General features: G+C 37.6%; 1 protein-coding gene across 1 annotated transcript in view; it reads right to left on the bottom strand.

The window, feature by feature from the left end:
- Window positions 1–1279: 1279 nt before the first annotated feature.
- The window catches only part of LOC139951268 (serine/threonine-protein kinase SIK2-like), a 41420-nt gene continuing 18992 nt past the window's right edge, over window positions 1280–23707 (bottom strand). Inside the window, exons 7-9 of the mRNA XM_071950068.1 lie at window positions 16557–16680; window positions 11005–11222; window positions 1280–10761 (exon numbers count right to left, since the gene is read on the bottom strand). Coding sequence (XP_071806169.1) covers window positions 9061–10761; window positions 11005–11222; window positions 16557–16680 — 2043 coding nt within the window. The 3' untranslated portion in view covers window positions 1280–9060. The remainder of the gene's footprint in view (window positions 10762–11004; window positions 11223–16556; window positions 16681–23707) is intronic.

The raw sequence follows: 23707 nt of genomic DNA, 5'->3' as shown, positions 1-23707 counted from the left end.
TTATAAGCAGAAAATACAGCGTGCTTATCTTGTCATGCTTGAGAAAAAGTGCCAACTTGTAAATTTGTTGACAACAAACTTTTTTACAAAGATTTTTCCGTGACAGATTCCCTTGTGGTGTGTTACTTGTAAAATCAATATTCTAAGAACGCTAAGTTTTTTTACGGGATTTAAGATGAAAGTTTTGTTTTCCTTTTTGATCTTTCAGAATCGGGATTGTATAAGACATGTCATGAGATTTTTCAAAGACGTCACTCTCTTTGTAGGGTTGAGCACCAACCAATATAACTCTAAATATGTATTCACCCCAAGGCTGTTTTATACTCTAATCACAGAATAGAAGAAAAACAAAATTATAATCCTGCCAGATAATATAACAACCTAAAAAGAAAGTTGTCTTAATTATGCAATGGTATCCATAGCAACCGTTTGGATCTTTCATCAAATTCCATTGTCACTCGTCATGATTAATTATCTTTCATTGTGGTCTTCATTCCTAACATTCACAGACAGCTGTTCTGTAAATGTCTCCGTCGGGGCACAAAAACTCTCCAGACTTTCCTCTTTGCACAGTGCAATGTTGCCATGGTAACTGATGACATCAATGGGTGGCCATTTTGCATGCAGGTTACTAGGCAACCACCTCCTCAGGGACTGGGTGCCTAGTGGATTTTTGTTTTTCCTGTTTATTCTTTCTCGCTTTGGAATTGAGTAATGTAATATGATTGGAATGATCAATTTTCAATATATATTTTTATTTGCTGGTTTGCATGAACAAGTTTTTTTCACCAAACTCCTTTTTCAAAGATGTAAGAATTATGTAAGATTGGGATTTGTGTGGTTTGGTTGAATCGATTTTATCTGAAAAAAAAAAAATAAACAACAATTCTGATTGATTACTTGATTTAGAGGTTGTTATGCTTGTTCCTAGAATTGTTTTTGTCCTGAATATTGTAAATGATTTCATTTTATTTTCTTCAGAAAATTATGTTTGATATCAATTTAGTTATCTTTCCTCCAGTGAATGATTTTCTTTGTATAGCTACGAAAATGCTACACATGTTATATACCAGCGGCTACTCAAAAACTATCATTTGCTTCTGTATTTTAGCATTAAAGGCAGTGGACACTACTGGTAATTGTCAAAGACTAGCCTTCACAGGTGGTGTATCTCAACATATGCATAAAATAACAAACCTGTGAAAATTTGAGCTCAATCGGTCATCGAACTTGTGAGATAATAACGAAACACTCTGTCACACGAAGTTGTGTGCGTTTAGATGGTTGATTTTGAGACCTCAAATACTAAATCTGAGGTCTCGAAATCAAATTCGTGGAAAATTACTTCTTTCTCGAAAACTATGTCACTTCAGAGGGAGCCGTTTCTCACAATGTTTTATACTATCAACCTCTCCCCATTACTCGTCACACCAAGTAAGGTTTTATGCTAATAACATTATTTTGAGTAATTACCAATAGTGTCCACTGCCTTAAACTGTGCACAAACTTGTTCTGTCTATTTATGTATGTTGCTACATGTATGCAAATTTTTTAACAAATTCAAGTTGATTGGCTTTCCCGTTTATTATGAACCAGGCTTTTGGGAGGTAAAAACATCAGGCCCCAATTTCATAAAAAGCTTGCAAGAACCAAACCTCATTAAGCACAGAAAAATAATGCTTAACAGAAGCTGGTCACAGCCAAAATAAGATTTCTGGCTTACCAGCTTCGTGAAATTGGGCCCTGAAATGCAGTCTGAGAATTTGAATCAACCGAGAAATCAGCGGACACAACAAAAGTAAATAATTTTAAAAAAATCTCGTACCTTTCAAGAAAATCTCAACAATCAACAAACAGAAAAACAGCAAATTGAGATTTGGTAAACAAAGTTTTCCGGCACAATTATCAATTTTATTGTACATATATTTCAGGAAAGGTCTGTTTTTTGAGGGGGGGATGGGTAGGGTTGGGTTATCCTCGTAATGTGGGAAACAAATACCTAAACAGAAAGTACAAAGCTAATACCATGTTTTTACTTGAAAAGCACCATTCCTATCCCATAATTCTATGACATGACATCACATCACCATGCAAACCAAACAAAGTCACATAGTCTCACACATTACGTTATAGAATTAAACCTTTACATGGGCCAGCCCATTTTGTACATTATTTTGTTGTATTCAATACTATTCATCATCGTCCCAAGGAACCAAAAAACAACCCTGGTGTTTATTTAAAATATTTATGAATATTCATTAGAACTAAATGAAGATTTAAAGGGTCTGGGTACTTTTTACACAATGTCCACAGATTTACATTAAACTTAAATAGTTTGAAGATAATGATGGTAGAAAGCGTACCTAAAAATATTACTTGCTGAGATGCTGTAGTTTTTGAGAAATGAGTAAAACAATATCACAGAAATTATTTTAGTCTCAGTTTAAGCATGTAAAAACGTGTTAACCAGTTATGGTATCATAACTAGTGAATACGGTTTTTACATGCAAAATACTTTTTGTCTCACTGACAGACCGAGACGAAAATTATTTTGGTGACATTGTTTTACTCATTTTTCAAAAACTACAGCACCTCAGAACGAAATATTTTAGGGGAAGATTTTTGCTATCATTATCTTCAAACTGAGCAAGTTTTTTGTAAACCTGTGGACATTACATCTACATGTATGTCTGACATGTTTGATGTAAAAGAAAAAAGTACCCAAATCCGTTAAAGAAGATAACCTGCACTGATTCCATTATTAACAAAATTACCATTCTTATAAATATTCATTAGAACTTATGAATAATTAAAGAAGATTATCTGCACTGATTCTATCATTAACAAAATTATCAACCAGCTTACCCCGCCCAGTTTCCAAAATGAATCTCCATAAATGATTTACACAACTCAAAAGCTTGGTGAATTGCTGAATGGTATTGGATTATGCTACGATGGACAAAAAGAAGAAACAGTTCAAACCCAGTTGTGTGAACTTTTTTACGCAGTGATTGTTAACATGAGTTTCAAAAAGTAACCTTCAAGATATATTTCCAGAAAGAATCTCAGCAGTGCTATCTCCTTTGATAAGTACTTCGAGTTGAAAACTGCAGTGGATAAAGTTATTCAATCCCTGGTAACTCCTTACAACTGAATGCTAATACACTTATTAGCAATTTGCTTAGCTGTGATAATTTGAGCGGGCAGCATAAAGGGCGTGAACCTGAACATCTGACACGACACTTTGGATGCTTGTGAATAACGACAGGTAGCGACCTTGAGCCTCTGGCCATGCCGGCAGGTTCTTGCCAGATGTACCTTTGACCTCGCACGTTGAGCATCTCAGTAACACACGCACACTTAGCACTGGTGTGCGTTTTGACTATCAGTTGATGTATGCGTATAATGAATAACGCAGTACGCAATTACGCATTGTGCACAACGCATTACACACGTATGAACTTCAGGGAATCTCAGGCCATTTGCATGTACAACATCAAACCAATGAAACCAGTGGCCTTGTAAGACCAGTGCATGTCTTTTTTCTTGCGAATAAACACAGATGATTTGTCTTAAAGAGCGCCCTCTATACGCCTTGAGCAGAATAACCAAGATATTCTGATTTACACACACTTGTTATAAAAAAGCTTGTTTTATACTTGTGTACAATTTTAAATAAGATGTAACGCTATTGGCTAATTAAATAAACCTTCCCTTTGTTCTTGTAAAACTTTTGCCCAATCACAATTGTTCTATAAAAACAGTGAACGTTTAAAACTTTGTTACAAAGTTACATTTTCCATCATACATGTAAGGTAATATAACATAACAGGGCTAAGTGTTTTGGTTTCAAAAACTTCAGATCCAGTCACCATCATTAAATAAAACTTTGAAATCTATTTCAAATTTGCACAATCTCTCAAAACAAAGGTTTATGGTGGAGTGAGGAGTCCTTTACAGAAGATGGAAAATTAACCTGGGAACAAGGTTGCTAAACTTTGAATGCAATAGTCTCTTTTCAAAACAACACAGCTTTCTCTTTGGCTTACATGGCTTAAGGCCGAGTCACACTGCAGCGATAAAGAAAACGATTACGATAACGGCGCAAAGAGACAGCATTCTATTGGTTGCAATGCTCCACGCAGAATACACCCCTGCTCGTTCGATTATTCGAGGGCGTGCATTTTTATCGTTTTCGTTCTTGTTATCTGGGCCTGTGTGACTTTGCCTTTAGCCTTCGCCTTTTTGGCTGAGGATCTGTCTTTACCTCTGACTTAGGTATCATTATCATTTCTAGCTGAAGCTTCGCCAAGCTTAGTTGAGGCTTCATCTGCCCTGTACCAAATGTACACGTTTTCAAAACTACTGATGGAGCCTTAGTCGGAGCCTAAGCCGGAGCCAAAGCTGGAGCCTAAGCCAGTGCATAAGCCAGAGCCTTAACATAGCCTAAGTCACAGCCTTAAAGACACTGGACACTATTGGTTATTGCCAAAGACCAGTCTTCTCACTTGGTGTATCTCGACATATGCATAAAATAACAAACCTGTGAAAATTTGAACTCAATTGGTCGTCGAAGTTGTGAGATAATAATGAAAGAAAAAACACCCTTGTCACACAAAGTGGTGTGCTTTCAGATGTTTGATTTCGGGACCTCAAAATCTAATTCTGAGGTCTCGAAATCAAATTTGTGGAAAATTACTTCTTTCTCGAAAACTATGTTACTTCAGAGGGAGCTGTTCTCACAATGTTTTATAATATCAACATCTCCCCATTACTCGTTACCAAGTAAGGTTATATGCTAATAACTATTTTGAGTAATTACACTACCAATAGTGTCCACTGCTCTTAACAGACCATAATCTAAACTAGAACCTGGGCTGGAGCCCGGGCTGGAGCCCGGGCTGGAGCCAGAGCCCAAAGTCACAGCCTAAGCCATTTTAAGCCAAAGCTGAAGCCAAGGTTTCCAAGAAGACCATAAGCTGTGGATGTAACTTCCCAATCAGCTACGGCCAATTCCATAGCCAGGGGTTAGTTAGTAAGGTCTTATCCGAAATGGCGGTTACAGCTATGGCTATGAGGATAAGGATGTCACATCAGTACATGATGATGCTATGATCCAGCCATAGCCATAAGCCATAGCCGTAGCTGTAGTCATAGTCAATAGAGAGGTTTCGCAAGCGTACGGATACAGATATACCGATAGGGATATAATAACCGTATTCGTTCACGTCAGCTGCGTGTTGGATTTTGTTTAGCAAGACAAGCATAACCTATAGAGCCCTGTTTTAAACACTACATTTTCTCATCGTTTTGCTTTCAAATGACTAACAATTTTCTATTTAATATCAAGCACGATACCAGTGAAAGTTATTCCGTGGGAAATGTTTTTGATCTGGAACAAAAAGACAGCTAAAAGGCTGCAAAACAGTATCTGTTTTTCTACGATGTGTATGAGCTCTTGCATCCGTAGCTAATGTGTGTGCACAAACACGGTAGTCGCGGATACGCATCACGTGAACACACAAAGTGTCGACGAAGTGGAATCTGTATGTGTGTCCGTAGACTTGCAAAACTTCTGTATTATTCTAGCACGGCCTAATACATACCTTCAAATAACCCTCTCTCACAACATCTCCTTGTTCAGAAATATTTATTGCGTAGTGCAAAATGAAGGACATTTTTTTGTGCAAAAAAAAAAATATATATATAACTTGATTTGATTTGCTTTCTCACAAAACCGAGAAGTAAAACACACCCCAACGCAACCCTCTGTAATCCTAGCTAAAAAAAAGCCACAAAAATTGAAATTGACTGTTCCTTACTTTCGGTTTTTATCCTTCTTAAGATCCATTGCAGTACCTTATGGCTAATATAAAGATTATGTTACCATAGATACATAAAAATCAACTCATTATGCATACGCCATCAAACTTGGGTTTTTTGCAAAAATATACAAGTTCGTAACTATATTAACAGTACAACATCATAAGAATAATCAATCATGCCCGTTTTGTTCCAAACAAATTTGGAAGAATTCTGGTGGCACAAATGTTTATGCATTCGATGGAAATAAATAAACAAGTATAATAAGTAAATTGCTCTTCTTATTACAAGTGGTGTGCAATTCGGAAATGTACATCATTTATTAATATATTAAAATACAGTTTGAGTTGCTCGATTCTCAAAAAACAAATTAAATACACTAAAAATCAGGTGTTCGACTTCTTGAAAAACAGAAGTGCACACTAAGTAAAATTTACAATTTTGAATTCTATACAAATATCCGTTAAGAAAAAATAAAACCAACATGGTGGCTAAGGTTATGGGTCATTATCCCTTGGCTTGCTGCCATGGTAACCATTGTGGGGAAATGGTTGCTAAGGATTTTGCATTGTTTTTATTTCTTTGCCATATTTTTCCTCTTTCTCCGTATCATGATACGACTTAAACACAACTCTTCAAAATTAAAAATAATTATGTAGCTTCATTCGGTAACCAATTTAATTGATAAAAAATAAATAAATAAACAAACAAATAAATTTGTTAAAGGAACAGATTTACAGATTTACATAAAACTTACACGGTCTAATGATGATGATAGTAGAAAACATCCCTTGAAATATTTGTCTAAAATTTCATATTTGATGAGAAATAAATAATCTTCAAATTTGTATTGGCATCGATGCAATGCAAAATTTGTAATCGGATTTTCGCTATTCTCTTGTGACCCAGATGGCCGTGAGATCTCAAACTTCTACAGGTTTGTCAGTTTATGTATGGGGATTACATAAAGTGCTTACACTGCCAGCAACTTTTTTGCTAGCAAAAACCAATTCTGTAATGTTCCTTTAAAGGCAGTGGACACTACTGGTAATTACTAAAATAAATTATTAGCATAAAACCTTACTTGGTAACGAGTAAGGGGGAGAGGCTGATAATATACATGTTGTAAAACATTGTGAGAAACGGCTCCCTTTGAAGTGACGCAGTTTTTAAGAAAGAAGTAATTTTCCATGAATTTGATTTCGAGACCTCAGATTTAGAATTTGAGGTCTCGAAATCAAGCATCTGAAAGCACACAGCTTAGTGTGACAAGGGTGTTTTTTTCTTTCATAGTTGCATGTATCTCGCAACTCCAACGACCAATCGAAATCAAATGTTCACAAGTTTGTTATTTTATGCATATGTTGAGATACACTAAGTGATAAGACTGGTCTTTGACAATTACCAATAGTGTCCATTGTCTTTAAACAATCATGTGACATCCACACTATGAATATATCATGTTTGTTGGTTTTGTTTTACCCTAACTTTTCAATAGACCTTTACATTGTTGGTAAACAAACATCACTTGTTGGCATGAACGGCCGAATGTAAACAAAACATTCAATCAAATTCAGCATTTGTTGCAAACTTTTCAATTAAATAAAATACTTTCCATAACTAGTTGTGTCGTTTTCAACAAAAAGAACACAATGTTTGAATAGTTTTGTAACACTGTTATGTTTTTGCTTTGCATTTATGGCTTTCTATTTTTGTCCAACCTCGGTTGGTAAAAACTTGGGCTGTGACGTTGCAAGAGAAAGGTCTACACCAGCAATAAATACACTGATGCCAGCAGAAATAGACTGGTGCCAGTTTTACTTTTCAATCTGTTATCTTTTGATACCACTAACAATCTGGGAACCCAACAAATGTGTAAAAGGTCAACCGAAGGTAAAACATTGGCTTTTTTTCAGTGAGAACAACGAAAATGTCAGCGGATTGCGAAAGATCAAATCGGATTTGATTGCAAAAGATCAAATTGCATCGCCGACGCTCTGTCGATGGTATTTTAAGACGAAATGAAAAAAGACGGCAGACAAAGTACATTTTCTTTTGTCTTCAAACCATCTTGATCTCATGGGTTGTCAAATCGGAGAGTTCATTTTTTTAGTATCGGCGATTCGGAGACGATTTATTTTGAGACTACTGGTTTGATTGTCTGATCCAGCGCAGTTTGCAAACAAATAAATTTGCGCTGGATATAGACATTTATAACACACTGACCGCAGGCAGGATTTGTGTCCTTCTAAATTGAATGCAATCCCTCAGATAATTTCAAGAGGAAATTTTTTTATGGTGTAGCAAAAATATCCAACGCTGGCCAAAGTGCATCACACACATAGATAAAAAATCAGTGCACAGAGTCCGAAATAATGCATTTGTGCACGTTGCAAAGTCAACTTTTTCGTCTCAAAATATTTAAAATTTGTAAACTGTTAAAAGTCACACCACTTTTTGGTTTACCAAAGTTTTAAAAAATCAAATTGGTTTCACACAGTATTAATGCTCCGAAGGTAAGCCCGATCTTCTATGAATTTATAAATCAAGTAGGCCCACAGAATCCAAGATGGCCGACAGGATTCAAGACCTGGCCCCAAAAAAGGGAGAGTACAAAAACCTGGTGGAAGAATGTTCAAATATCACACATTAGCTGTTAAATATTTCTGATTTACGATTTGACCGATGGTCACTTTGCTCGATCAAAATAACTTTCATTCATTCAACAGTAGCCAGATGGGTTAAAACTGACCCAAAAGGCAGGCTTGCTTTTGTGTACCCAGAACACCACTTTGCATACATTCTCTACCATGTCTACTATGAATACCAACAGTACCAGTTATGCCTAGTTACTTGAGTAGCGGAAGCTTTTCAAACAGTTACAAAAACGAAAAAATTGCGACTTTTCAAAAACATGTTGCTGCTCCTCCTTCTCCGTTACAAGTTTTTATATTTTGTTCCTCCCCTGTTTCTGACTTCAGTATCATCAAATCTGATGAATTTAACTTCAAATATACATTCTACACTTTTGCTGTGGTTAAAAACTGAATACATCATGGTGTGCGCCTTGATACTTCACAAAAAACCTGGATGCTTTTAGTTCTTCACCAAAACTAAACCATCAAAAACTGTTCAATAAAGTTTAATACCCAGAACTCACTCCAATGTCGGCAGGCAGTCTACGCATGTTGGTAGAAAGATTTGGCAAGTACGTTTAGGGTCGCTATGGCAATTTTGTTAGCATGGCGTATACGAGAACCCTGACTGTCCAGCAGGTCCTTCTGAAGTGTCCATACACTCAAACTGTGAGTTGTCAAAACTGTGGTGGGTCATCGGTAAACCAAAGAGGAGTTGTTTTGAAGCTGCCTGGCTGCTATGGTGACTCGCCTCCTGAGAATACGTCCCTGGCGGGGTGATACTGCGTAGTGGTTCCTCTTTCATGGAGAACTGCGGAAGTACGGGATGCTGCTGCGCTTGTTTGTAAGAGTCCGCCCGATTCGGGGGAGGTGGCCGGCCGTCGAAGCTCGGCTGTCGCTCCAGATGTAGCTGCTGAAACTGCTGACTGAGCTGTGACTGCTTGTGAAGCTGCTGCCGCTTCTGCATGAGTCGCTGCTGCATGAGGTGGTGCTGGAGGCTCCGTGCGGGCGTCACGCCGCGGGAGAGCTCGTCGAAGCTGCAGCCGGTGCCCTGCGCCGGCTCGGTCTGCATGGTGTGCTTCATCGCCTGAAAGTGATTCTGGCGCTGGTTCTGTTGCACCTGGGCGGGGAATCGACGCCACGTGACCGGTTGCTGCCCCACCTGGCATTGTGAATACGAGCCGCTGTCCGTGGACTGCACAGAGTCCATGTGCTGCAGCAGGCGGGCTTGGTGCTGCTGCAGCTGCTGCTGTTTAGCTTGCTCCGCTATAACTTTACAGTCTGTGAACTCCACTCCCTGCTGTTGATCCAACCTCGCGTGCAGTTCGCTCAACCCCTGAGTACGGGGTAGATTCTTGTGCTGCCTATTGAAAGAGTCCTGCAAAAGAAGTCCGTCCGATGCTCGACGGCCTTCCCTAAAGCTCGTCGGCGACTGGCTGCCAGTCCGTAAAAGCGTTTCAGTTACACCTTGAACAACTTGCTGCCCTAGCAAATGCTGCTCTTGTACTGTCGGTGAGAGGTCCGGAGAGTTACACTGACTTCCCGAACCTAGTTGATACATTCCCTGTCCCATACCCTGAGCAAAACCCTGGGAAATCTGAGCGATTTCCATCTCTTCCTGAGAATCGAATGAAGCTGACAAATCCTGAGGTTCGATACCAAAGTCTGAGAGCGTCGGCTCCATGCTTGGGGGGAGGTCAAAGGTCTCCCCTAATGTATGCCTCCGTTGTACCATGAGTTGCTCATTAGAGATCTTCTCAAGTTCTCCTTCGCTCTCCGGCATGTCCACCTCCACCCCCTCGTCAATAGACGTAACGACCATGTGATTCGGCGACATTGACCGGACCTTCCTGAAGTTCATACGAGGGTGCGGCTCTAATAAAGTCCCGCTCACAACCTGAGGGACGCTGACGACCTCCCCCTCACTAAATATACACGTCGACGGCTGGAGAATTGGCTCCTTTCGCTTCCGTTGCAATGCTGCGTGAGCGGCTTCAGACTTGACGGGCTGTTGCTGCGAGGCGGGTTGTACCGGTCTGAAGCCCATGATTTGCTGTTGTGAATGCTGTTTGACTGGACTCCTGCTTTGTTGCTGCTGCGAACCTGGGACGATGTGAGGCATATTCGTGCCCGTGCCGACCACCTTGTTCCGCATGATCGCATGGTCAGAGATGGAGCTCGGCCGTCGGGAACGTCCGTCTACTCTGCTCTCTACGGGGAAACTACAACGGTGGAGTTTGAGTCTCTCAACTAGTAGGTGATAAATAGCGGTAAAATGGTCGTATGCGTCCCTTCGTAATGACTGGAATAAAAATATAAAAACCACAACGTCAATATTTGAAAGATTTCATGAGGTCTATGATACCCATCCCCAACGTTCACCCTAAAGTGATCCAGGGCCAAGAGTTGCTTAACAGGAAAACTCTTACTAAAGCAGAAAAAAGGTTACCAACCAAAATAGCATGTTGTTGACATTGTGACTGGTGTCCTTGTAATTTCTGCTAAGCAAGTAGAGCAAATTTATAAGCTAAAGAGCTGCTCTCACCTCAATAGTTCTCTGCTGGTCTATGCCAAGACTCTGCATGAGACGTAATGCTTGCTCGTTGAACTCTCCGATGGGTTTGGGAATCTCGGCGACCGGACTGGTGACGGGCGAGGGCTCCCCACCGTCCATCTGCATCCATTTATGATTCTTGATCTGCTCGATGGTGTAGCGTTTCGCCGGGTCTATCACAAGCATTTTGCGGATTAGCTGCTCACACTCTAAAGTAACGGAAGAAGTAAAAGATTTCCTTAATAAAAATGTGAATTGGATATAATGGGATGTCATGGTCGAGCAGTTTGGAGCGCTGACAGATTTGAATACCATGTCAAATCTTTACATTATATTTTTTCCATATTTTGTAAAAGCACTTAAGTTTACACAAACTGGCAAGCATGAAATAGGGTACCTGTTCAGGGTACCAATTTCATAGAGCTGCTTCATCAGAAAATGCATCCAAACAATTTTCTGCTAAGCAGAAATAAGCAGGACGCACCAGTTTGGCTTGTGGTTGTTTGGCTGATAACCTGATTCCGGTAAGCATTTCTGCCTCAGCAGCTGTATGAAACTGGGCACTGGACATGCTGGACTAAAAGTCAATACATTACTTTTTGGAGTGCTTTTACGATTATTTTTTTCTAGCAAGCCTGATACTTAACAGAGCCAATAATGGAGGTAAATAGCACTCAACGCTAATGTTAAAAATAGAAGCCAAGTACCTGAATCTCGTACAAACACGTCCTATTTCACTAAAAAACACGTGGGCGTACATGTCCAAGTTGTATGTTGACTCCTTGACTAGACTACTAAGTTTCTGGCCAGTATGCTACGTTTTTGAAAGGGCAAGGACACCAAGGTGTTTTCCCCTTGGTAAAGGGTAACCCTATATGTGTGAGAAAATTGTAAATATCTACTGGAGCATTTCAAGGGCACCAAGGCAATGACCAGGGAGCATGGAGGCAATCACCTTCGTTGCCTTCGTGAAGTATCAGGCCTGAAATAGACCCTATTGCATATGAGGTCACGCGACTCAAATATCTGACCTACAAGATGGCATCTGTGCCTGTGCGTACGTGTGTGCTTCGATGACGTACATGTACGCGTTTAGACGCGCATACGGTTTGCCTTACAAGATGGAGACTTTTCATAGCAAAAAGGGGTTATTCAATACGGTCTATAGTCTGGTGCGCTGATGATGCGGTGATCACGTAAAGTGAAATGTTTATCTGACAGCCATTTATTTTTAGCAAAGTGATATCCTTAGTGTAATTTGAAAAGTCCATGTAGAAATTTACATTAAAAAGCATTGGATAGAGTCAGGGATTTCAATCATAAGGTTGTGGGATCAAATACATGTTCTTCTGCAACCTATAGATAAACACTCATTAGAAAAAAGAGAAAAAAAACTTCTCCATTTGGGACATTACTGAGTGACCATTACTGCGTCGTTTGGCAACAGGCTTGTAAGTACATAGTTCTAAAAATACATGCTGTACGCAAGCACTTTGACCTGGGGCTATATTTTGTGTGCGTTGTCAATGACGAGACAGGATAGGGACTTGAAAAATGGCAAACAGTAAACAACAAATTCCTGTCAACATGTCAAAAATAAATTCTCAACTCCAAACGCTTTATTTACAATCATGTCTGTACACTATGTACATGTACATACAGTATGTACATGTACATGTACATACATGTGTGTACGTGTATGTCTGATTTCTCACTCCTGAGAAATGGTTCCGGCCTGAAGCCTTTCTAAGGCATCTGGAAGCACATACATACATTGTATTTGTTCAACAAGGGTGTTTCTTTTTTCATTATTCTCTTGCAATCAATGACCAATTGAGCCCAAATTTTCACAGATTTGATATTTTTATGTAGTTTTTGGGAAACACCAAGTGAGAATACTGGTGACATTTACCAGTTTATCAAAGGTGTCCATGTGCCTTTTTAAAAACAAAAAAAATTCTCAACAGCTTTTATGCCTCTAGCTTCTTGCATAAAAACCCCCAAAAAACATTCATGGTAACATGAATGATATTTGGCCCTTGGAAAAAAAAAGTACATCAACAATATTGAGTACAAGGGCTTATCTTATGGTGTAGACTTTTCAGGATATTTAGTCACTTTTCTTTCTGATTTTCCCAAAGGGCAAAACAAATTGGAAATCGAACTAAAGTAGGCAAAAAAAAAAACATTTCTGTGGTTACCAGGCAATCTATTTGTAGCCGGTTTTGCCTCACATAAATGCCACCGACTCTCTGTAATTTCAGACTAACAGCTTGTCAAATACAAGTACCAACACCAACCCCCACGCATAGAACGTGATACGACTTTATAAAGCGACTAAAAAGAGTATAAAAAAAATCAGCCGCGTATTGTTGTCAAATTAGACATGGCAATCTGGGCCAAATGTCACCGAGCTGCTATAGACACTATTGGTAATTACTCAAAACAATTATTAGCATTTAAACCTTACTTGGTAATGAGTAATGGAGAGAGGTTGATAGTATAAAATATTGGGAGAAAGGCTCCCTCTGAAGTGACGTAGTTTTCGAGAAAGAAGTAATTTTCCACGAATTTGATTTTGAGATCTCCGAATTAGGTTTTGAGGTCTCGAAATCAAGCATCTGAACGCACACAACTTCGTGTGAACAGGGTTTTTTTTTTTTTTTCATTATTATCTCGCAACTTCATTGACCAATTAAGCTCAAATTTTCACAGGTTTGTTATTTTATGCATGTTGAGACTGTATACACCAAGTGAGAAGACTGCCGTCGATTTCACAAAGAGTTAGGACTCGTCTTATTTCGAGTTAGGACGAGTAACTCGTCCTAACTTAGGATCAATCTTAAGGTCTGCATGCTACAGTGCAGGGTTGGGACTCGTCCTAAGTCCCAAGATTAGTCTTAAGTTAGGAAGAGTTTTGTGAAATTGACGGCTGGTCTTTGACAAGTGTGTCCAGTGTCTTTAAAGGTATAGATTAGGGTACACTGTTGGTAATTACTCCACTAGGTAATTACCATAAAAACTCACATGGTAAAAAGCACTGGATAGCTATTAATATAGCACCGACACAGCTTACCCCTCAAGGCGACCATGACTGACTGAAAGACTTGAACATTGTTAGAAACGACCCCCTTTGCCATGTTTGCAGGAGAGTGTAGTTTTTGTGAAAGAGGTACATTTTGTCACCCCAAAATTCTGAGAAAGGCTTCAGGGCATGAAGAGGCGTCTGAAAGCACACGATGCAACAAGGGTGTTTTTTCTTTCAGTATCATTTTCTTGCAACTTGGATGACCAATATTGAGCCCAAATTTTCACAGGTTGGTTAATATTTGACCCACTTTTGGACTTGTGTCTGACAATTACCAAAAGTATACCCTGCCTTGGAATAACATGTATGTTTTGTTTGGAAGCATCCATTTAAATGGTTGCTATATAGTGACCAATATAACAATCCAATATTAATTTACCACAAAAATGATGTGACCATTTTGTTTATTTCTAAACCAGGAAGTATGACATGTAGGATGGAGATTTATTTATTCCCGCCAAAAGAAAACACAAAAAAAGTACGTTCTGGTATTTTTGTCCAGACTATAATGGAGATTATTCCGTTTGACTTATTTCTAAGCTGATCTAAAATTAAATCTTTCGGATAAACCTAACTTGTCTGAGATTTTTATTGGAGACAACGGGTTCTATTGTACTCTGAACAATTGTTGCCATGCCGATACCTTATGAAGCTTTATTAATGGTGCGAGTCAAAATACTACATTGACGGGAAAAGTACAGTGTTGGTTTACGGGAGGGTAAACTTATTCAAATCCTTCAGTTGTATGAAATGTAAAAAGGAACTTCTCAGAGCATTGTCAGATTTTTGTCCTTTCTTTAAAATAGCCTACGTGCATTTTAACAGGAAGTTTTTAAAAGCAGCCCTGATTTCAAACATGTACATGTATGTCACGTACATCTTTCTTGCGTTTTGTTCATGGTAGTGTTGACAACCAGTTAAAGGAACTTTATAGAATTGGTTTTAGCAAACAAAACAGTTGCTGGTAGTGTAAGCACTTTACTGTGTAATCCACTGGGAAAAAAAGTGAGAAGTTTGAGATCGATAGGCCTTGAGAAACCAGTGAAAAACAGATTAAACATTTTGCATGACATTTTTATCAAAAACAAAATGAGTAAAAGGCTTACTGAGCAATAACTCCAAATGTGAAATTAGAGTATTATACTTCTCATCAAATCTGACATTTCAGACAGAAATATTTCAAGTGATGTTTTCTACTATCATCATCATTTTAGACTGTGTATGTTTTATGTAAATCTGTGATCTTAGACAAGTTGTTTTCTTACCAATTCTGTAATGTTCCTTTTAAAGACACTGGACACTATTGGTAATTGTCAAAGACCAGTCTTCCCACTTGGTGTATCTCAACATGCATCAAATAACAAACCTGTGAAAGTTTGAGCTCACTTGGTCGTCAAAGTTGCGAGATAATAATGAAAGAAAAAACACCCTTGTCAACCAAAGATGTGTGGTTTCAGATGCTTGATTTCGAGACATCAAATTCTAAACTTGAGGTCTCGAAATCAAATTCATGGAAAATTACTTCTTTCTCGATAACTGTTACTTCAGAGGGAGCCGTTTCTCACAATGTTTTATACTACATGTATTAACCGCTCCCCACTACTCATTACCAAGGAAGGTTTTGTGCTAATAATTCTTTTGAGTAATTCTACCAATAGGGTCCACTGCCTTTAATGGCAAAAAAAAAAAATCAAAATATTTTATTCATATCTGAAAGGGAGAATTTGAGAAGCAGTGTTTACTAGCCCCAAGCATTTTTTTAATAGACAATGCATACTGGGCTAGAGTTTAGGGATAGCCGCATACATATTTTCCCTTAAAAAAATATGCGTTAACTTACATATTGACATGGTCCAATAGAAATCTACAATTTCCCAATTCAGGCGCCTTTTTCCCACAAAGAAAACGCCTTGTTGCCTTTCCCATTCCGAAACAAAGCATCAGAACCAGACACTGCGTGCGATCCCAAGCTAAATACGTCATTACACAGTTGTGTGACTTCTGACTGGCACCCCTGAACAACTAAATACTTTTCTTTGTTCACCCCAAAATGGATCTAAAATTTACCCAGTCAGGTTTCCTTGTGGTTTACATACTTGATATGAATTCATAAAAAGAATTTCACTACTCAACAAATGCACAATTACAAACCTGTGAAAATTGTGGCTCAATTGGTAATTGAAGTTGAAAGAGAATAATGAAAAGAAAAAACACCCTTGTACAAATTTGTGTGCTTTCAGATGACTAAACAATATTTGAGTGCGAAATTTCCTCAAAAACTACATTACTTCAGAGGGAGTTGTTTCTCACAATATTGTATACTATAAACAGCTCTCCATTGCTCGTTACCAAGTAAGTCTTTATTTTATGCTATCAACTTTTTTGAGTAATAACCAAACATAATGTCCAGTGCCTTTAAAATAATGTTCTTGATTAAATAAAAAAAGTTAGTAACCTGTGGACATGAAGAACGGGATGCGGAATCTTCCTGCTAGGACGCGTTCCTTCAACTGAGGTAGCGTGTTGGCGTCAAACGGAAGAGCACCACAGACCAGCACGTAGAGAACAACACCAAGACTCTAAAGTGAAAAAAAAAAAAAATACACAGTTTGTTAATAATATTATTGCTTGATATTTGGGTCCTTAGAAAAAAGTAGGACAATTTTATCGTGTATAAAGACTCTTAAATCACACATCGTATGGACACATGATGTACATGTAGGTTTTAAAGCAATCCCACAACATCGGTAAACAGTATTGTCCAACATGAGGCCCACACTTCGTGTATCACAACTTATATGAAATAACAAACCTGTGAAAATTTAGGCTCAATCGGTCATCGGAGTCGGGAGAAAATAACGGTAAAACTCACCCTCGTTTCTACATGTTTTGCCTTGTCATGACATGTGTTTTAAATAAATCCGTTATTCTCGCAAGTGAAAATTGATATTGTTTCAATGTTTTCTCAAAAAGGAAAGCATTTCATGGAATAATATTTCAAGGGGAGTATTTCACCATTACCTTCTGTAACCCCTTTAAGTTATTTGTATTTCTGTGAACTTTTAATTTTTGTTCTGTTCAGAAAGTGTTCAATGACTTTAATAGACACTTCAGGCTAATTAATCACAACTTTTCTAAGTTTTCCAAGTATGAAAGTAATCTTGCCTGCTTTTAATATTATCACATGAACAAATTTACAATGATTATTTTATCTTTGCATGATCTATCCCAATTAAACCCAAATAAGGGAAAACACATTTTGAGAAAACAAAAATTGAAAAGAATTACCAGTACACAATGACTTTTTAGACATATTATGCAGAACCACAATAATAGGGCACACTTTTTGTTATCAAACATGTCAAATGCAAACAGATAAATATTGAGTAACTCTTTGCAGATCCTGTATTCGACAAACTCTGTAAAACAATGTCATGGAAAAAAATGTGTAAAAAAAAAAAAACATGAGGGTGGCTGTGCTCACAATGCTTTCTATGACAGCCAGCAGAAAAGATTTTTTTTTAAACTTAGATTAACAACTTTTACAAATGATGACAAACGCATACAAAATCTGCAGAGAAAAAAAACAACAGCCTATAACCCCCAAAAACATCACTCAGCTATCCGACCCCCCAATTACAACAACACAAAATGTTTTAGCGCTGTTAAATCCTTGACAAATATTTTGTCCCACATAAACACACGGCCGTTCTCCTCGTTAATTTACCCGCCTCCGTAAACAGAACCCAGCATCCCTCTGCAACAAAATCCCCCACCATCCCCCGATATTGATGCATAGTATCCCTGCAAACAGTTGGGGAAGCTAACTACACGCATGTCAGACGAGACAGGGAATTCTCTCGCAGTCTGTTTAGTCGTCGTGTCCGAGATGCCAGAAGGGTAAATGTCAGGTGTTGGTATTTGGGTTAACAGCTTCGCAGAAATGACGGACTGGATTTATAATAATTAGGGATGGGACGGGGTTGGAATTGGATTGATGTAACAAATAAATAAGTAGATAAACAAACAAATAAACATTGAGAAGTCTTTTGGGAAATGTTGTTATTGTTTTCCTTTCTTTTTCGAAAATATATTTTGGGGATGAATAACAGATGTTTGTATATTTTGTGGGAAAAAAACAGCTTTGCAGAAATGACGGACTGGATTTATAATAACTAGGGATGGGACAGAGTTGGAATTGGATTGATGTAACAAATAAATAAATAAATAACCAAACAAATAAACATTGAGACTGCTTTTGGGAAAATTTTATGATTTTCTTTTCTTCTTTTTCGAAAATATATTTTGGGGATGAATAACAGATGTTTGTATATTTTTTGAAAAAAAAAAAAACAGCTTTGCAGAAATGACGGACTGGATTTAAAATAATTAGGAACTAGCAAGGGGAGAGGACGGGACACTCAGGGGTGGATTTTTTTTTTTTTTTTTAACATTAACAAATAAATGTAGAAATTAATAAATGAATTGAGAAGCCCTTTATGATGTTTTTTTTCACATACAGTGAACATTCTTGCAACAAACGTTAGATATTTTTAAATTTATTTACGTCATAATTTGAAAGGCAGTGAGTGGACACTATTGGTAATTGTCAAAGACTAGCCTTCACAGTTGGTGTATCTCAACATATGGATAAAATAACAAACACTGTGAAAATTTGAGCTCAATCGGTCATCGAACTTGCGAGATAATAATGAAAGAAGAAAAAAAAAACCTTGTCACGAGAAGTTGTGTGCATTAAGATGGTTGATTTCGGGACCTCAAGTTCTAAATCTGAGGTCTCAAAATCAAATTCGTGGAAAATTACTTCTTTCTCGAAAACTTTGACACTTCAGAGGTAGCCGTTTCTCACAATGTTTTATACCATCAACCTCTCCCCATTACTTGTCACCAAGAAAGGTTTTATGCTAATAATTATTTTGAGTAATTACCAATAGTGTCCACTGCCTTTAATGAGGGCAAACTCCGATCAGCGCCCAGCACTAATTTTCTAATTACAAGTACAGGCCCTCAGTACAAATACTGAATTTAGTATAAAAAAAATCTAAATCCAAGATGTGTATCTCAAAAAAACTTGACAACATGAAAAAAAACAAGAAATACAAACTAAGATAGCTTGAAGACCAAAAAAGAACCCTTTAAGAAATAAACCATGCATCATCCATTTAATTATAACCACACATTGAACATGATACCTGTATCTGCATTTTGTTGCTTCAACTACAATGTATTAACATTTCCATTTCCGAACCACTCTAAGCAAGCATAGGAGTCTTGGATCATTATAATCAATAAAAATAAATTAACTGCTAAAACACTCGCTGTGGATTTGGTAAAGATTACGGTTGTGTAAAAGGCGACCTTTTCACAGTCCATGCATTAAAGGGTTTAGGTACTTTTGTTCAACACAAAACACAATGTCCATAGATTTATATTAAACTTAGGTTTTACGCTGATGTGCTGATAGTTTTTGAGAAATGATTAATAAACATTGCACCAAATAAAACTATTTTAGCATGTACAGCAGGTTTACATCCTAAAACTGACATGAACATTATTTCTGTTACATTGTTTTACTCATTTCTCAAAAGCTACAGCATCTCACTAAGTGATATTTTAAGGGAAGCCTTCTACCATCATTACCTTCAAACTGTGTTAGTTTAATGTAAATCTGTAAACATTGTGTTTTGTGTTACAAAAGGTACCCAAACCCTTTAATTCTCTGATGACAATGATGAACAGACAAGCGAGACGAGAGAGATGAGAAGGAACGAAGATGACGAAGGATGATAACAGTGAGATGTAATTGATTTTTCAGGTAGACTGTTGTCTGGCTGGAATTGGTTTGGAGGCATGAGTCAGCCATTTTTAGTCTTGTTCCCTTCAATGGTTGTTAAACAATGTATAATAATTAAATATTTGATATGGCTCCAGGCTATTTCTGTTTGATTTTAAACATGTAATAGGGAAATTGCATATATGATAGTTTCTTGTATACATTTATTTGATTAAAACAATCAAACAGTTTCAAAAACCTAAGGTACATACTTTTCTTTTACGAATTGTACATGTCGGCCCTATTCCTTTTTATTTCCTCTTCAACTGTATACCTTTCGTAATTGTCAAAGACCTGTTTCTCACTTGGGGTATCCCAATGCATAAATTAACAAATCTGTGAACATTTTGACTCAATTGGCCATCAAAACTGCAAGAAAAGAAAAAAAAAATATCATTCATGTTTGTGCTTTCATCAGATGCCCAATAAAAGGCTTGAGGCCTAACCTGAAGTCTTTTAACATATGAGTGAGAAATTGCATCTTTCTCAAAAACTACTTCACTTCAGAGTGAGCCAATTTTCACACTGTTTTACATAATATACATTTCAACAGCTCTCCATTGCACACTTACCAAGTAAAGCTGCTATGCTGACAATCATTTTGAGTAATAACCAAATGTTCAGTGCCTTTAAACCTTAAAAAAAAAAATCAACTTCCCAAATGAAAACGAAAACAATTTGTCCTACCAACCAAGAGCGGCAGGGATTGTTCTGAGTGTGCTCTCATGAGTCGTAAGACGTGGGTGTATTTCAATAGTTAAGACAAGTCCAGTTATCAGTTCAGACTCTTAGTAAGTGACAAATGGCTTGGAAATTGATTTTCTTCCCAGTTATATTTTTTGCCCTTTGAGATTTGGCTTTTCAAATTGTGAATGTGAAGTTGTGAAATGCTGTGCGTTGCAGTTAATTGCAAAATTTGGTTGGATTTTTTAACTCTGTACAGTTCATGGACGAATTAGGGGAAAATAAACACTGATTTTATCTATTTTTAATATGTATTTTCTTTTGTTTTAAAGAGCCTAACGACGAGCTGAAACGATCAACTATTTTTATCATTTATACCACACATGTCCTTTTGGTTGGCAGTTTGCGATAGCTTATTCTATTTTCTTGTTTAATTTTAGTCTGAAATCTCACAAATATGAATTTCATATTATTTACTGTACTAGAACAAAAAAGCTTTGAGAAATTTCCATTTTACTTTCTCAGGATACTAAAAGGAAATTTGTGTTCCATTCTACTCTATGGTATACTTATCCATCTTCGAAGATGGAGGTCAAATCTTCGATGCATCTGAACTACCCGACACCGATATCCCAGCACATGCCAACAGTTCCGATTACGTACACGTACGTCCACGTATGTAAACACCATGAATTACCGATAGCTAAACCACATTATGCCACACTACCATCCCGTCAGTCGAACACCGTGTCCCAACCACCATAATCTACCAATTATACCAGTTGGTCGTAAGATATGCGTTGCCCCGGCGACGATGATGTCATCACTCCAGCTTTCCACGTTTTAAACTCAGAGCAATTCAGTGGAAAACACATGTCCCGAGAAACGATTTGCAAAGCAGGGAGAGTCTTCTTTCCTATTTATTGGAGGGACTTAAAAAAAAATCATAACTACGTGTGAGCTACGTTTCTTCATTACACCGTTCAACGGCGTGTACTTCCACTTTTTTTGTTTTCTTCCCCGTCGTCGCTGCCGACCCCAACTCTACGATGACGTCTTATTTGTTGGTCATATGTTATGTGTTTTTCCCAAACATTACTTGTTTTGTTGTTGAGCATGGAGCAGAGAGCCAAAATATCCACCGCGGTGACGTACGATGGCAGTGGCGTATTCTTTAAATGCGCCTGGAGGCCATAAACCTCCGACAAGAAAATTTCAATAAAGTGTGTTTGATTCTCTTGAAGTTGTATTTATGTCTCATAATATATATATTTTTCTTTGTCGTGGCTTTTTTGTCTCATCGTCCTGTTTTGTTTGGCATTTATTTTTATTTTTAAACTGACAGAATGTTTGACGCTGAGCCCAGAAATTATTCATCAATATTGTGAATAAAGCACTGAGCTATCTTTGAAGTTCTCTTCAAAGTTTAAATGGTTTTGTTTTGAAACTCTTGAGAGCAGTTCTTTTCGAAAACAAATACAGCAATAAATTTATTCCGATTTGACTGTTTTTGACTGCTCAAATAACATCTTTTTGACAGGAATTTTCTCACAGCAAGATTGGTTCTGGTATGGACCTTATAAAATCAAATTGAAACCAATAAATGTATCTGTGAAAAAAACAAAAATGTATCCCGAAACTTGTTTTGAAATTGTGCTACATGAACATGGCAGAAGTCTAACTAATGCTACCATAACATGACCGGATAAAAACGGAGGAATGAAGCCTATAGATTTTCTTTATTGTACATCAAAAGTGTTCCAATTTGAAGAACAAATAAAAGCCAACTTTTGTAAATTTCCTGACTCCTGAACTCAATATCAAAGCCTTGCTTTTAAAAATAGAAAATATGGCTCAAGTGCAATGGACCCTTCCCACGAAATCTGCTAATTACATTCACGCATGCGTACAGACCCTGTTGGTTGGCAAACACCATAGAGTTGTGCACTGAGCAGATGCGCAATCGCGTCTGCGTCACGCACCCGTTAGCCGTGTACAAAACAGCGCGATGTTCCCTCATTTTGCCAATTAAAACGTTAGTGCGCACGCGCTATGTGCAATTTACATATTTCATGGGAAGGGTCTATTGTGAATGAGCAGGATACCAGTCACAGATTGTTAACACGGAATGGTAGTTTGGCTGGTACTCTATTCTGGTAAGCATTTTGTTGTGCTTAATTATTTATTATGCTTAAAGGAACATGTTGCCCTGGACCGGTCGAGTTGGTCTTTGAAAAGCGTTTATAACTGTTTGTTGAAGTAATATTGATAATATTAATAATAAAAGAATGCAGGGTTGGAAAGATGTTTTAAAAGTAAAATACAATGATCCACACAAATATGCCTCGAAATTGCGTGGTTTTCCTTTTCCTCGTCAACTAACACGGTCGGTCATTTATGGGATGGCCGACCGTGTTAGTAAGCAAAGCAAAAAGAAAACCACACAATTTTGAGGCAAATTTGTGTGGATCATTGTTTTTTACTTTTACAACATCTTTCCAACAAATGCATTTTATAACAAACGGTTACAAAGGCTTTTTTATAGACCAACTCGTCCGATCCAAGACAACGTGTTCCTTTAAAGAGCAGCTCTATGATACTGGCCCATGTAATAATAAATGCAAGTCACTGCAATGGTATTAAAAATATATATTTATTATTCTGTAATTACAAAGAGTGAAACACAGATTTCTTTCACTGTGCACATATTTTGCTTTATCTAAATTATTTTACAGACATATTATTTTAAATTTGCATCAGGATCAAGAATAATTATTTATTTTGGTTTTACTAATAAATACATGTAGGTGTGCATGCCTGTTATTTTGTTCACAGAGCTCGGGGAAGTGTTGAGCATACAGTGCTAACACACATCGGTGTAAAATACGGGTAAAACCCAAATAAATATTTTACAGACATTACATCATTAAATTTTTACAGTAGCACTGTGTATGGGCAACTAAACAAGGAATAAGAAAAAAATAGTAATATTATATAAAAACCCTGGGAAATAGGCTCTTTGCCGCTGACGTCCCACGTGCCATTATAAAGTCTCCCACCGATCACCA

This window comes from Asterias amurensis, chromosome 19 (assembly GCF_032118995.1).
Source record: "Asterias amurensis chromosome 19, ASM3211899v1".
NCBI classification, from domain to species: domain Eukaryota; kingdom Metazoa; phylum Echinodermata; class Asteroidea; order Forcipulatida; family Asteriidae; genus Asterias; species Asterias amurensis.
This window is presented reverse-complemented; position numbering and strand designations above follow the sequence as displayed.